General features: G+C 39.5%; 1 protein-coding gene across 1 annotated transcript in view; it reads left to right on the top strand.

The window, feature by feature from the left end:
- Window positions 1-14,879, top strand: part of LOC114923017 (fetuin-B-like) — a 58,914-nt gene that overhangs the window by 24,989 nt on the left and 19,046 nt on the right. The window contains exons 7-8 of the mRNA XM_029285375.1: window positions 10,574-10,744; window positions 12,887-12,997. Coding sequence (XP_029141208.1) covers window positions 10,574-10,744; window positions 12,887-12,997 — 282 coding nt within the window. The remainder of the gene's footprint in view (window positions 1-10,573; window positions 10,745-12,886; window positions 12,998-14,879) is intronic.

Raw genomic sequence — 14,879 nt, forward strand, 5'->3', positions numbered from 1 at the left:
TTCCAGTTTTCAGCAAAACCACACTGATAGGGAACCATTGGTTAGCTCAGTGACCTGATTCTGATTCCTCAAACATTTCAAAAATGTTTGCAAGCCAGCATTAAGAGGGGAAAAAAATAAAATTATATACAGGCAATAGCAAACTATTCCCATCCTCTTGTCAATGAAACTACATGGATATGTCTATGAGATTGCCAACAGTTAAATTTGACTTTGCCTCCCAAAAAAATAAGATTCATAGCCACACTTTCCTGATTTTAAGAATACTCCCATCTAAAGTATCCTTTTTCACCTCCCAGACTTTAAGCCCCTGTGGGTAAATTTTAAAACCTATTGTCTAAAATGTTGTTAATTGCTTAAGGTTAGGAGCTTATCATTAAACAAATGCTTTGCACTTTTACTTTTCTACTAACTCCCTCCCTAAAACAAACACAGATATTTCAATTTGTTGCATATAACAATAAAGTGTTCCCTAGAAGTGCTTCTCTGGAATACCTTATGATTACTTAAGGTGATTAGTTGGATGTTGTTTACCAGAACTCTTAGCCAGGTTGACTAAGGGACATATCCTTCTGTAACTCAGCTATGACTTTTTCATGGTGGATTGTTGGGCCTCTCAACTTTGTGGATGACACTATCCAAGAGACCTCTTCTCCCAAAATCTAGGTGATGTCTGTCATCACTGTCTTCTGCTTCAATATCGCATTGAGTATTCAGGCATCTTATACAAAGTGTGTCATTTAAGTCTAGTACATTTTTCTCCAGAACCAACTAAAATGGAAATTAATAGTTTGGGCAAAGTCAGCTCTTATCTTACAATTATGTGAGCCAAGCCATCACCTTATGCCACAATAAAGCACAATAGTTTGGAATAAGGTCTTATATGAATATAGGAATTGGTCTTTGTTAGCATAGGTTTAGGATTTAATACATTGTATGAACCCAGCCATTTTAAATGATGGGCAACTACTGTGTATTACTAATGTAGCTCTAATAAACCTCTTTGAAAAGAAATGGAAGGAACAGTAATAATTCCACAATGAATCAGCAGAAGAGGTTAAATCTAAGATTACTTTCAGAACAGGCAACTAGATAGCAATAGTACTTAGACATATACTGTTTCATCGTGCTTGTTCAGCACTCTCTAAGCAGTTTACAGAGTCAGCATATTTGCCCCCAACAATCTGGGTCTTCATTTTACCGACCTCGGAAGGATGGAAAACTGAGTCAACCTTGAGCCGGTGAGAATGAAACTGCTGGCAGTCAGTAGAATTAGCCTGCAATACTGCATTCTATCAGAAATGAAGAGGTGATAAGCCGCCTGGGAAAGCCAAGGGAAATCATCAAAACAATTAAAAAACAAAAATTAGAATATTTCGGACATGTGATGCGACACCCAGAAAAATACGGCATACTCCATTTAATCCTCCAGGGAAAGATTGAAGGCAAACGAGGTCCAGGCAGAAGAAGAACATCGTGGCTTCAAAATCTAAGGGACCGGTTTGGACAAAACTCAGCAGCACTTTTTCGTGCGGCTGCTGATAAAAACAGGATCACCAACATGATCGCCAATGTCCGATAACGGATATGGCACAAGAAGAAGAAAAAGAAGACTGCATTTTAACCACTGCATTACCACTGCTCCTGATGATATCCTGACAATATTATCTATATCTCCATCTTGTGGAAGTGGACAGGAACCACACAGTGATAAGGTTGGAACCCTTTGCACAGCAATTCTCATATCATCCCAGAAGCCTGGTGCTCCAATCTTTGCTTGAGAACCTCCAAGAACGCAGAATGCAGGCTGTTCCAGCTAAATAAAAACCTATACAGTATAATTTAGAGTTTTCCAGGCCAACCTATGAATCATAACATTAATTATAATTTTCCAAAATGCCACAGTGCATTTCTTCATGAATCAAAATTATATACCAATAGGAATACAATAATTAACATAATAAATTCACCCCTGGAACAAGTGAAAATATCTCCTTCTTCCAGGAAACTATTCAACCATCTCTAGAACAGCTGCATCAGGGCAGCCTGAAAGAGAAAAAAGAATATTTGGTGCTCTGAAAGACAGCCGTTAGGAATTAACATCAATTTCTTTCATTTTTATAGATGCCGATGTGGTTGCCTCGAAGTGGTAATTTTGAAGACCTGGCAAAGAAGAACTTTCCATGGTGACCTAGAAGGATTAAATAACCTGAGAATTACCCAGATGGAAGTTGAGCTTAGTGACCATTCAAAATTACAATGGTTTCCAGCAAAGAATGCATAAGAGGTATAATGGGTTCACTTAAAGACTACAGCATTTGCTTAATGACTGTTGCAAAAAATTTTTAAATCAGGCCTGATCACATGGTGACTCACTTAATAACTGCAGTAACTTATGAAAGTAATTCCAGGTATAATAATAATAATAATAATAATAATAATAATAATAACAACAACAACAACAACAATAATAATAATAATAATAAAAAAAACTGGAGCACCACTTGAACACCATTGGCATTGACAAATTCGCTATTAGTCAATTGCAAAAGGCGGCCTTACTAGGAACTGCTTCCATCCTGCGACGAGATCTGTAATACCATCAAACATCCACATCTGCCTATCTCAGGTCCTTAGTAAGGACTAGATAGGTAGACAAAAATGCCAAATCCAGTCTGAACATCTGGCTGACTGTGCGATGATCCATAATAATAATAATAATAATAATAATAATAATAATAATAATAATAATAATAATAATAATAATAATAATAATAATAATAATAAAGAAACAGAAGGCTTAATACTGGCTGCTCAAGAAAAAGCACTACAAACTAATGCCATGAAAGCGAAGATGCAAAAATCCACTGACAATCCAAATTGCCGACTTTGCAATGACAAAGTTGAAACTGTTTCACACCTAATTTGTGAGTGCAGCAAAATCGCCCAAACTGATTACAAATCTAGACATGACCAAGTTGCTAAATTAATCCACTGGGCATTGTGTAAGAAATACGACTTGCCTGTGTCCGAAAAGTCGTGGGAACATAGGGTGGAAAAAGTTGTTGAGAATGAGAGGGTGAAGATCTTGTGGGACTTTCAAATACAGACAGATCGTCATTTGGAACACAATACGCCGGATATCGCAGTTGTAGAGAACCAAAGCATACAGCTGATTGATATCACTGTACTAGGAGATGCCAGAGTAGAAGAAAAAGAACTGGAAAAAATTACAAAATATCGCGATCTGGCCATCGAAACTGCGCGATTATGGATGAATCGTGTAACAGTAGTACCCATTGTCATCGGGACACTGGGAACTATGTCCCAAACCTTTGTAAAATACATCAAGAACCTGCAGCTTCCTGTAATAACTCCAGCAATGTTACAAAAAACTGTGCTACTTGGAACATCTTATATTTTAAGGAGATACCTGGTTGACACCTAGGATGCTAGTAGCAATCCATGTCAACCATCAGCACCAGCCAATTTAACCTCTTCTTTTCCACTATGAGACAAAAACAAAAATGAAAATGAAAACAAAAGCATCTTTAAAAAAAAATATCGCTGGAGATGTATTATGCTCTTTCTTGCTTCTAACATTCTACTATCATCCTGGTGTCCAAGAAGCCCTCTATCAAGAAGCTGTATGACTACAGACTGGTTACTCTGACATCTATAGTTATGAAAACTTTGAAAGGTTAGTGCTGGCCCACCTGAAAATCATCACAGATCCACTAATATGGAGGTCCCCAATCTTTTGAGCAGCAGAGACCAGTTCCATAGAGAGGTTTTTCCACGGACCGGAGAGTATGTGATTTTGTGTGCTGCCTGCATCTCACAGATGGGGCTTTGCTTGTTTGTGCGGACCGGTTTCTGTCATGCTGTGGACCGGTGTCGGTCCACAGACCGGGGCTTGGGGACCCCTGCACTAGTAGAACTCCTTGCAATTTGTATCACAAATTGATCAGAAAATAATGTTGTTAACATGGCATTTCAAAAAAAAAACTTGAAGGACTCTACTGCTGATACTGTGCTGTTGAATATAGTAAGAGGTGGTAGAATAGAAGGGTTCCTGCTAAAATCCACTCTCATCTCTACAGTTTTAAGCATGTTCAGCTCCAGATTGTTCCAGCTGCACCACAGGGCCAGTTGTTCAATTTCCCAACTATATGCAGACTCGTCACCATCTCTAATGAAGCCAGTGACTGTTGTATCAATGACCGTTGTATGTTATAATCTTTTATAGGATTGGAGCAAAATTGGTTCCTTTCCCATTTTATTCTTCAGCTCTGCCATGCTCTCTAGTCCCATTACTGTCATAATGGCATGTAAGAATCAAATGAATTCACTCTAAAAATTTAGAGACCCTAGTATGTTTTTTTTTAAAAAATGCATTTTCCTCAGAACCTCTTCCCTTGCTGCAGCTTTTCAGGATATTATGGGATCCTCAAGAAGGTTGTTGAGCTGGTGCACAGAATGCCTTTCAGAAAGCAATAAAACAGTTGAAGACATCTTGTGATACGTCTCCTTCCTTCCTTCCTTCCTTCCATCCTTCCATCCTTCCTTCCTTTCTTCTTCCACATAGATGAGATTCAAACCTTTGGATTATGTTAGGTTCTGCTTCATTATTATATCCATTAGTCCTCAACCTATTGCTAATCATTATGACTTTTTGAATTTAGGTTAGATCTAACTGGGGGCAACCTATGAAAGGTCCCACGGTCAGGGCCCCCCCAGGTCAACTTTGTGCATTTGGCAACAAGGCCACTTTTACGGCCATTTGCAGCATCCTGTGGTTATATGATCATGTTTTACAATGATTTTGTCCATAAAAATGGCATTTACTTCCAGTTTTCAGCAAAACCACACTGATAGGGAACCATTGGTTAGCTCAGTGACCTGATTCTGATTCCTCAAACATTTCAAAAANCCCTGTGGGTAAATTTTAAGACCTATTGTCTAAAATATTAATTGCTTAAGGTTAGGAGCTTATCATTAAACAAATGCTTTGCATGTGTACTCTTCTACTAACTCCCTCCCTAAAACAAACACAGATATTTCAATTTGTTGCATATAACAATAAAGTGCTCCCTAGAAGTGCTTCTCTGGAATACCTTATGATTACTTAAGGTGTTATCTTGATTAGTTGGATGTTGATTCCCAGAACTCTTAGCCAGGTTGACTAAGGGACATATCCTTCTGTAACTGAGCTATGACTTTTTCATGGTGGATTGTTGGGCCTTTCAACTAAATAAAAACCTATACAGTATAATTTTCCAGGCCAACCTATGAATCATAACGTTAATTATAATTTTCCAAAATGCCACAGTGCATTTCTTCATGAATCAAAATTATATACCAATAGGAATACAATAATTAACATAATAAATTCACCCCTGGAACAACTGAAAATATCTTCTTCTACCAGGAAACTATTCAGCCATCTCTAGAACAGCTGCATCAAGGCAGCCTGAAAGAGAAAAAAGAATATTTGGTGCTCTGAAAACAGCCATTAGGAATTAACATCAATTTCTTTCATTTTTATAGATGCCAATGTGGTTGCCTCGAAGTGGTAATTTTGAAGACCTGGCAAAGAAGAACTTTCCACGGTGTCCTAGAAGGATTAAGTAACCTGAGAATTACCCAGATGGAAGTTGAGCTTAGTGACTATTCAAAATTATGATGGTTTCCAGTAAAGAATGCATAAGAGGTATAATGGGTTCACTTAAAGACTGCAGCATTTGCTTAATGACCGTTGCAAAAAGGTTGTAAAATCAGGCCTGGTCACATGGTGACTCAATAACTGCAGTAGCTTATGAAAGTAATTCCAGGACTCTTTAACATTGGAAGCATTGTTTTTCATCAACCTTGATATTACATTCATATCCCACCCTTTACCTATGACTGTCCATAAGGACCCCTCCCCCTGAATTTCACCCTAAATTTAAACAACAACCTGTGATATAGACTGAGTTGAGAAATAATGGCAGGCCCAGAGTCATCCACTGCCTTTCAGCAGTCCAGTAACACATACTGCATACTATTACTTTATAATGAGCTAGTAATCTGAGAAAATAGACAATGGGGAGGGGAGGGGAGGGGAGGGGAGAGAGAGAGAGAGAGAGAGAGAGAGAGAGAGAGAGAGAGAGAGAGAGAGAGAGAGAGAGAGAGAGAGAGAGAGAGAGAGAGAATCCCACTTTGTCTTCCCATCAATGGATATCTTGTGACTAGTCACACTCACAGTCTCAGGCATTTTGCAGTGACTGTGTGAACCATTTCCTGACCAGCCACACCCATAAGGTTATTTTATCATCCACAATACTCACCGTATCAATCAAAGATCCTGCAGGAGAAGGGCAGTGTGGACAATCGTGGGATCTGGCAGGGTGAGAGCTGTGAACCATAAACGCAAAGCTTTTGCTGTGTCCCTGCACAACAGATACAGTGCCCTTGCTGACCTTAATAGGGACATTAAGGAAACAGGTAAAGGTATTTGTGATGATAACTCAAATAAGCAGGGAATCGTGGTCCGAGATGAAGAACTGGATTTCGACAGGGAGAAGTGTGAATCTGGTATTACACATCAGTCACGCAAGAACAGAAAGGCATCCAAAAAGAGAAGCTACCTTCTGGTAGGTGATTCAATTATAAGGGATGTAAATTTAGGAAAGGACACAGAGGTTTCGAAAGAGATCAGGTGTCTTCCAGGTGCTACTGCCAGTAGGGACAAGAAGCGTATTTCTAAAATAATTAAGAATGGCAGCAGGGGCTGTGATGTGGAGGCTATTGTACATCTTGGCACTAACGATCTGTCCCAAAAAGATGTACTCTCTGTGCAGAACGATTTCCAGAGCTTGGGGCAGGAACTTAGCAGAATAGGCTGTAGGCTTACTTTTTCAGAGGTTTTACCAGTATATAAGGAGCAAAATGGAAAAGGCCAGCGCATACCACAATTCAATATGTGGCTAAAGGAGTGGTGTAAAGGGGAAGGCTTTAGATATATTAGTCACGATGTCTGTAGCTGGTCCAATGAAAAAAATGTACAAAAGAGATAGTTTGCACCCATCAAAGAAAGGGACTGAGTTACTTGGCTATAAATTCACAGATTTTCTGGAGGAATATTTAAACTAAACAGCGGGGACAGTGAGTTAATTGATACAGAACATCCCTGTCCCTGGCAATCTAAAAATTATAGGGCTATCAGTGCATGTAACATAGATGTGTGTGTGGACAAGAATATCAATCTTGCTGTCAAGCAAAATCAAGCTTCTAATAGCGAGTGCCACACAAAGTGCACTAACCAAATAGGTGGTAAAACAATAGGGGAACTCAGGCACCACACAGGTTATGTAGAAAGTAAACACAGGGTCAGTCATAAAGGACTCAAATGTCTATACACCAATGCACAGAGTATGAACAGCAAACAGGGTGAACTAGAAATTCAGGTTAATGAGGGCAGATATGATATTGTTGCCATTACGGAAACATGGTGGGATAAAACCCACAAATGGAACACACACCTAGAGGGATTTAAATTATTTAAAAGAAACAGACCAAATAAAAGAGGAGGCGGAGTTGCTCTCTATATAAGAAACAATTACATCTCTACAGACATAGAGCACAACAATGATGAAACCTGTCTTGAATGCATTTGAGTCAATATAAAAGGGGGGGAATGACATTGCCATAGGTGTATACTACAGGCACCCAACCAAACAGAGGAAATAGATGAACTTTTTGCTAGTCAGTTAACTAAGGTATGTAGGAAACATATCACAATAGTAATGGGGGACCTTAACTACCCTGACATCAACTGGGAGACAAACTCTGCACCAAGTGGAAGATCAAACAGATTCCTTGCAAACCTAGCAGACAACTTTGTCTCCCAAAAAGTAGAGAAGGGAACTAGGGGATTAGCCATTTTGGATCTAATTCTCACTAACAGAGATGAAATGATAGAAGGTGTTGAAGCCACAGAAACCTTGGGAGGAAGTGATTATGCAATATTGGAATTCAACATTATGGAAGCACAAGCAATAGAACACAGTCAAACTAGAGTCTTGGACTTTAAGAGAGCTAATTTCAATAAACTTAGAGAGAGCTTGGGAAGGATTCCATGGATGAGAATCCTCAAGGGGAAAACAACTCAAGCAGCTTGGGAAATTTTGAAAAGTGAGATAATAAAAGCCCAGTCTAGCACAATACCAACAAAGAGGAAAAATAACAGCTCTCAAAAGAAACCAGCATGGCTGCATAAAGAACTCTCTGATAAATTGAAAGATAAAAAGGACAAGTATAAAAAGTGGAAAGAGGGGCACATAACTAAGTCAGAATATCAGCAAATAGCCTGAGCCTGCAAAGATGAAGTGAGGAAAGCTAAGGCTCAAAATGAACTAAGGCTTGCGACCAAAGTCAAAAATAACAAAAAAAAGCTTTTTTCAACATGTAAAAAACAAGAAAAAAGTGAAGGAAATGATTGGTCCACTAGTGGGTGAAAGTGGCAAGAAGGTGACAAGCAACAGGGAGAAAGCAGAACTATTTAACTCGGTTTTTTGCATCTGTCTTTACACAAAGGGAAAAAACAGACCAACCTACCAAAAACAGTGCCACAAAAAACAGAATAGAAACGCAAGTTAAGATAGGCAAGAAAATGGTAAGTGAGCACCTGTCCAGGCTAGACGAGTTCAAATCACCAGGACCAGATGGATTACACCCCAAGGTTCTCAAGGAACTGGCAGATGTGATCTCAGAACCATTGAACTATATTTTTCAAAGATCCCGGAGCACTGGAAAAGAGCTGATGTAGTTCCCATCTTCAAAAAAGGGGAAAAAATGGACCCAGGAAATTACAGACCTATCAGCCTGACCGCAATACCTGGGAAGATCCTGGAAAAGATAATCAAACAACGAATCAGCGAACACCTAGAGGCAAACAAAGTCATTACTAACAGCCAACATGGGTTTGTCAAAAACAGATCATGCCAGACAAATCTTATTGCATTCTTTGACCAAGTGACAAAATTAGTGGATCAGAGGAATGCTGTGGATATAATTTACTTGGACTTCAGTAAGGCATTTGATAAAGTAAATCACAACCTACTACTTGACAAGATAGAAAAATGTATGTTAGACAGTATCACCACCAGATGGATCCGTAGCTGGCTGACCAGCCGTACTCAGCGGGTGGTCCTCAATGGAACCGCATCTACATGGAGGGAAGTATGTAGTGGAATGCCCCAGGGCTTTGTTCTGGGCCCAGTGCTCTTCAACATCTTCATCAATGATTTGGATGAGGGGATAGATGGGGAAATCATCAGATTTGCAGACGACACCAAGCTGGCAGGAATAGCCAACATTCCAGAAGACAGGCTTAAAATACAGGAGGATCTGGACAGACTTGAACACTGGGCGCTATCTAACAAAATGAAATTCAATGGTGAAAATGTAAGGTTCTACATTTAGGCAAGAAAAACCAAATGCACAGGTATAGTATAGGGGGTAGGTTGCTCAATAGTAGTAACTGTGAGAGGGATCTCGGAGTCCTAGTGGACAATCACTTAAATGTGAGCCAGCAGTGTGCTGCAGCTGCCAAAAAGGCCAACACAGTGCTAGGCTGCATTAACAGAGGGATAGAATCAAGATCACGTGAAGTATTAATACCATTTTACAATGGCTTGGTAAGGCCACACTTGGAATACTGCATCCAGTTTTGGTCACCACGATGTAAAAAAGATGTTGAGACTCTAGAAAGAGTACAGAGAAGAGCAACAAAGATGATTAGGGGACTGGAGGCTAAAACATATAAGGAACGGTTGCTGGAATTGGGTATGTCTAGTTTAACGAAGAGACATGATAGCAGTGTTCCAATATCTCAGGGGCTGCCACAAAGAAGAGGGAGTCAAGCTATTTTCCAAGGCGCCTGAAGGCAGGACAAGAAGCAATGGTGGAAAGTAAGCAAGGAGAGAAGCAACCTAGAACTAAGGAGAAACTTCCTGACAGTTAGAACAATTAACCAGTGGAACAACCTGCCTCCAGAAGCGGTGAATGCTCCAACACTGGAAGTTTTTAAGAAGAGACTGGACAGCCAGGGGGTTGAACTAGATGACCTCCAAGGTCTCTTCCAATTTTATTATTTTTATTTTTATTTTTATTATTACTACTACTACTACTACTACTACTACTACTACTACTACTAATAATAATAATAATAATAATAATAATAATAATATGTTAGTTATACCCATACTTTTTAAGCATTCTTGAACTCTTCCAAGGAAAGACGGAAGGGTTCTTTCTGCAGTGAAAGTGCTTTCAATTCAAGAATGTGACCACAGATGAAAATTCCCCTGCCAAGATATACACTTCTAATCACAGGATGAAGTTTAAAGGTGCGGTCCACCATATGGTAGGTAGAAGAACAAATATCAGCTATTAATTTCAAAGTATATATAAATGGGTAAGGCTCTTTCAGAACCTGATTCTTCTCAGCATAGTTTCAATTTCTGCCTTCTCTGATTCTGCAAAAATTTCCAAAATGTTTTTTTTTATTTCATTCTTAATTGGGATACAGATAGTTCATACATTGGCTGCCTCGACAGCTCCTTCCTTTGTTTACCCATCATGCAATTCCGTGGTGGTAAAGGCTGCAGCAGAAGTGGCCCTTAACAAAGTCAATTCAAATCGGAAACAAGGCTACGTTCTTGGCCTCCAGCGTATTTTTGATGTCCACGAACTACCCAAGGTAAGATCCTCTCCTTCTGCTGATTTTTCTTTCTTTCCTTCCATTCAGCAGCAGCCGTTCTGCTGTCAAATCCTGGGAGCACATATGTATGTAGGTAGGGAAAAAAAACTCTTGCAAAATCACTCGATAGCACCCAAGAGATTTGGTAGCCCTAATAAATTGAGAATAAATGGGAAGCTATTGTTTGTCCTATTTACTAGATACAGGGCCAGCTTTACAACAATACTGCAAGAAGAACAACAAAGATGATTAGGTGACTGGAAGCTGAAACATATACAGCACTGTTGCAGGAATTGGATATGTCTAGTCTAATGAAGAGAAGGACTAGGGATGACATGAAAGTAGTGTTCCAATATCTCAAGGGCTGCCACAGAGAAGAGGGGATCAAGCTATTCTCCAAAGCACCTGAAGGCAGAACAAGAAGCAACGGATGGAAACTAATCAAGGAGAGAAGCAACCTAGAACTAAGAATAAATTTCCTGACAGTTAGAACAATTAATCAGTGGGATGACTTGCCTCCAGAAGTTGTGGGTGCTCCAACATTGGATGTTTTAAAAAAGAGATTGGATAACCTTTTGTCTGAAATGGTATAGGGTTTCCTGCCTGAGCAGGGGGTTGGACTAGAAGACCTCAAAGGTCCCTTCCAACTCTATTCTATTCTATTCCATTCTATTCTATTCTATTCTATTCTATTCTATTCTATTCTATTCTATTCTATTCTATTCTATTCTTTTCTTCTGTATTCCATTCCATTCCATTCCATTCCATTCCATTCCATTCTATTCCATTCTATTCTATTCTATTCTATTCTATTCTATTCTATTCTATTCTATTCTATTCTATTCTTCTGTATTCTATTCCATTCCATTCCATTCCATTCCATTCCATTCCATTCCATTCCATTCCATTCTATTCTATTCTATTCTATTCTATTCTATTCTATTCTTCTGTATTCCATTCCATTCCATTCTATTCTATTCCATTCCATTCCATTCCATTCCATTCCATTCCATTCCATTCCATTCCATTCTATTCTATTCTATTCTATTCTATTCTATTCTAAAGATTCTCAAAGAGTTTACTGGTGTTCTAAATTCAGAGAGGGAAATGTTAACAAGGAAGAATTAAGAGAAAAAGCTTTAGAGTGACTAAGGACCAAGGCATCTACACTATACAACCTGTCCTTTCCTCTCCAAAGTAACCAGTTTATACTTCATGTAGTCTCTATCCATTGTAACATTAAAATAATGGGAGATTCATCCTGAGGTCTAGAAGTTCTCTTCCCTTTCATCAAAGATTAAGCGGCAGCATTGCAGCATCCCAGCAGAACTGCAAACCTTTTTTGGCACGTGCGCAATATTGTTAAGTAGGTAAAAAATAGACGTTAGTCTTGGATCACAAGACCACCACAACTACGCCCGCATTATTTGTAAAGCAAGATGAACAGCATCTAAATTGAATAAATAAATAATTAAAATCACTTGGACCCCCCTGCTGCTGGACTCAGTGGAGAGCACAATTGGTTGCTTGACATCAAGTGAAAAACCGGCTGATCTCCTGTCCTTTTTTTTTTTCTTCTTCTAATGGTGATTTTTTTTAATAAAATTTTTATTGATTTTTATAATTAAACAACAAATACCAATATGATGCATTTACATACACAAGCAGGAAAAAAAATAATCCAAGTCAATACATTTTCGGAAACGCTCGGCAGTCCCCTCATTCACTTTCCTATCCTTCCTCCCTCTAACCCACAACCTCTCCTCCTTCCTCCTTTCCACCTACCTACATCCCATCTCTTTTCTAACCACCTCATCGAGTGCAATTTGGGATACCAGCCGAGCATCTCCTCTTGTCAATACAATTATTGTTTACCTATAACATGTAAATACATCAATTTTTATAATTCCCCTAATCCCCTTCCCCCCCCCCCTGGACTTCCCGGAACCAAATACAGGACTAAAACACATCCCATTCCGTATCTAAATTACAATTTAACTAAACAAACATAATACAATCAATATATACATACTTTAACTCTAATATTCTAATGGTGGTTTGAATGTTATTTCCCTCTAATGTGCTTAAGGGGGTTGACACCATGATTCGCCTTTTCAGGAGTTTTTCTTTGTCTGTCCGTAGAAAAATGGTGATTCTCTTTTCTACCTCATCTTGGACGTGTTAGAAACCAAATGCCATATCCAGAGCGGGAAAAAGTGGAAGGAGTGTGAGTTTAGAAATAAAGAGGGAGCTGTAAGTAACCAATCTACTTACTTAAAAAAAACCAAAACTACTGAGGGGGTTTGGAAGGAAGTCAACTCTCTGATTTGCAAAGGAGGCTGAAGGAGTCACGCTGCCCACTTTCCATATTGCAACAAAATTGTCTCTTCAGAATAGCTTTTGCCGCTTCTCCCGTCTTGCCATGGGTTCCTTGGCATTGTCTGTGTTGATGATAATTCTAGGCACTGAAGTGCCATTTCAAATCAATGGCATTGTACACATGAAACATAGCACTGGAAGGGAGGGAGATGAATGGATCCAACCTCCACTCACTGCAGCCTTCCCGACAGAGAGTATCTCAGAGCAATTGGTAAACCTATTCAGGGACAGAGAGATCTATTTTCTCTTGGCTGTCCCACTGTCCCATGGCTCTTACACATGGGAAGATTGAATATGCAATCTGAATCTCACGCCTGCAACTTAAATGGGTTCTTCCACATCTGCATCCTGGAAGGAGAGGAAGCAGTTCTTGGCCATCTTTTGAGTCAGGTGTCCTCAACCTTGGCAACTTTAAGACTTGTGGACTTCAACTCTCAGAATTCCTCAGCCAAGGTTGAGGACCCCTTGTTCTAAGTGACCCTTTTTTTGGATATTGAAAGTGGTCTTTGCCCCCTCTCCCGCCGTCCTTTGTCAAACAAAACATTCACATCTCCTTCAAGGTCTCAATTTCAGATGTCTTCAGCACTGGTAAAATAATTGGGTGGCGCTAACACTAACTACTTTCTCTTGTTCCAGGTCTTTGGCCAATGCAAAGCAATAATTCAGTTCAACAGTAATTCAAAGAGTTCATTCCTGTACAAATATGGCTGCGCTTTACGCCCTTGTATGTATCTCCCATGTTTGCTGCATGTAGGTTTACAAGAAATGTCAATCCAAGCACATATATCTCCCAATCACAGTTTTACAGATTTCCCTACAGAAATCAGATGCATGCAAAAGCCCCCAAATTGTATTTTAAAGCCTTGTTTCATTCTTCCGGATATCTTAGACTACAGCTGTAGCTTCATTTTGCTCTGTTTCTCAATCATAGCTGCTGTTTGGACCAATTTCCTTTTTTGCTGCATATATGTTTGTTGCAAGTTTATGCATTTTTAGACAGTTTTTTATGAGTGCATTTTTTTATATTAAGATAGTATATTCTGCTCAATATACTGTATTGATCTTTTTTTGACAGGATAGCATCGAGAGTATTTGCCTATAAAGTCACAACGGAATGGTTAAAACCACTACTATTTCGATCTGTTACACCAGTGGTGGCGAACCTATGGCACAGGTGCCAGAGGTGGCACTCAGGGCCCTCTCTGTGGGCACGCACTCCGTCACCCCAGTCCTAGGCCTTCAGCTGGATTTTATAAAACCTTTTCGCTTTAGGCCTCCGCCGCCGTGTGCAAAAAAAAAAAAAAAAGGTTCAATCAGTCAATCTAGTTCAACTTCTCGCGGGAAAACAAAAGATCTTGCAAAGTTGGAATTGATTGATTGAACTTTTTAGTCCCACCCAGTCTGCCATTACCACCGCAACCACGCCCACCCAATGGGCCACACCCACCCAATGGGCCACACCTACCCGGCACTCAACAATGCATAAGTGGGTTTTGGGTTGCAGTTTGGGCACTCGGTCTCTAAAAGGTTCGCCATCACTGTGTTACACAATCTTAATGCCTACATTTTTGAGCAAACCTTTGAATTGCAACCTTCACTATAAAATTAAAAAAACAGAATTTAGATTTTTTTTCCTCCCAGTCAGGCCCAAATGACATATTCTGTTAAATTCATGATGCATTTGTGACTATCAGCCTAGGGGTAGGGGTTAGCCCTTACTGATCTCTAAAACCCAGCAAGCAGTGGTGGGATTCAA

Source organism: Protobothrops mucrosquamatus, unplaced genomic scaffold, assembly GCF_001527695.2.
Source record: "Protobothrops mucrosquamatus isolate PMUCROS unplaced genomic scaffold, P.Mucros_1.0 scaffold1587, whole genome shotgun sequence".
NCBI classification, from domain to species: Eukaryota; Metazoa; Chordata; class Lepidosauria; order Squamata; family Viperidae; genus Protobothrops; species Protobothrops mucrosquamatus.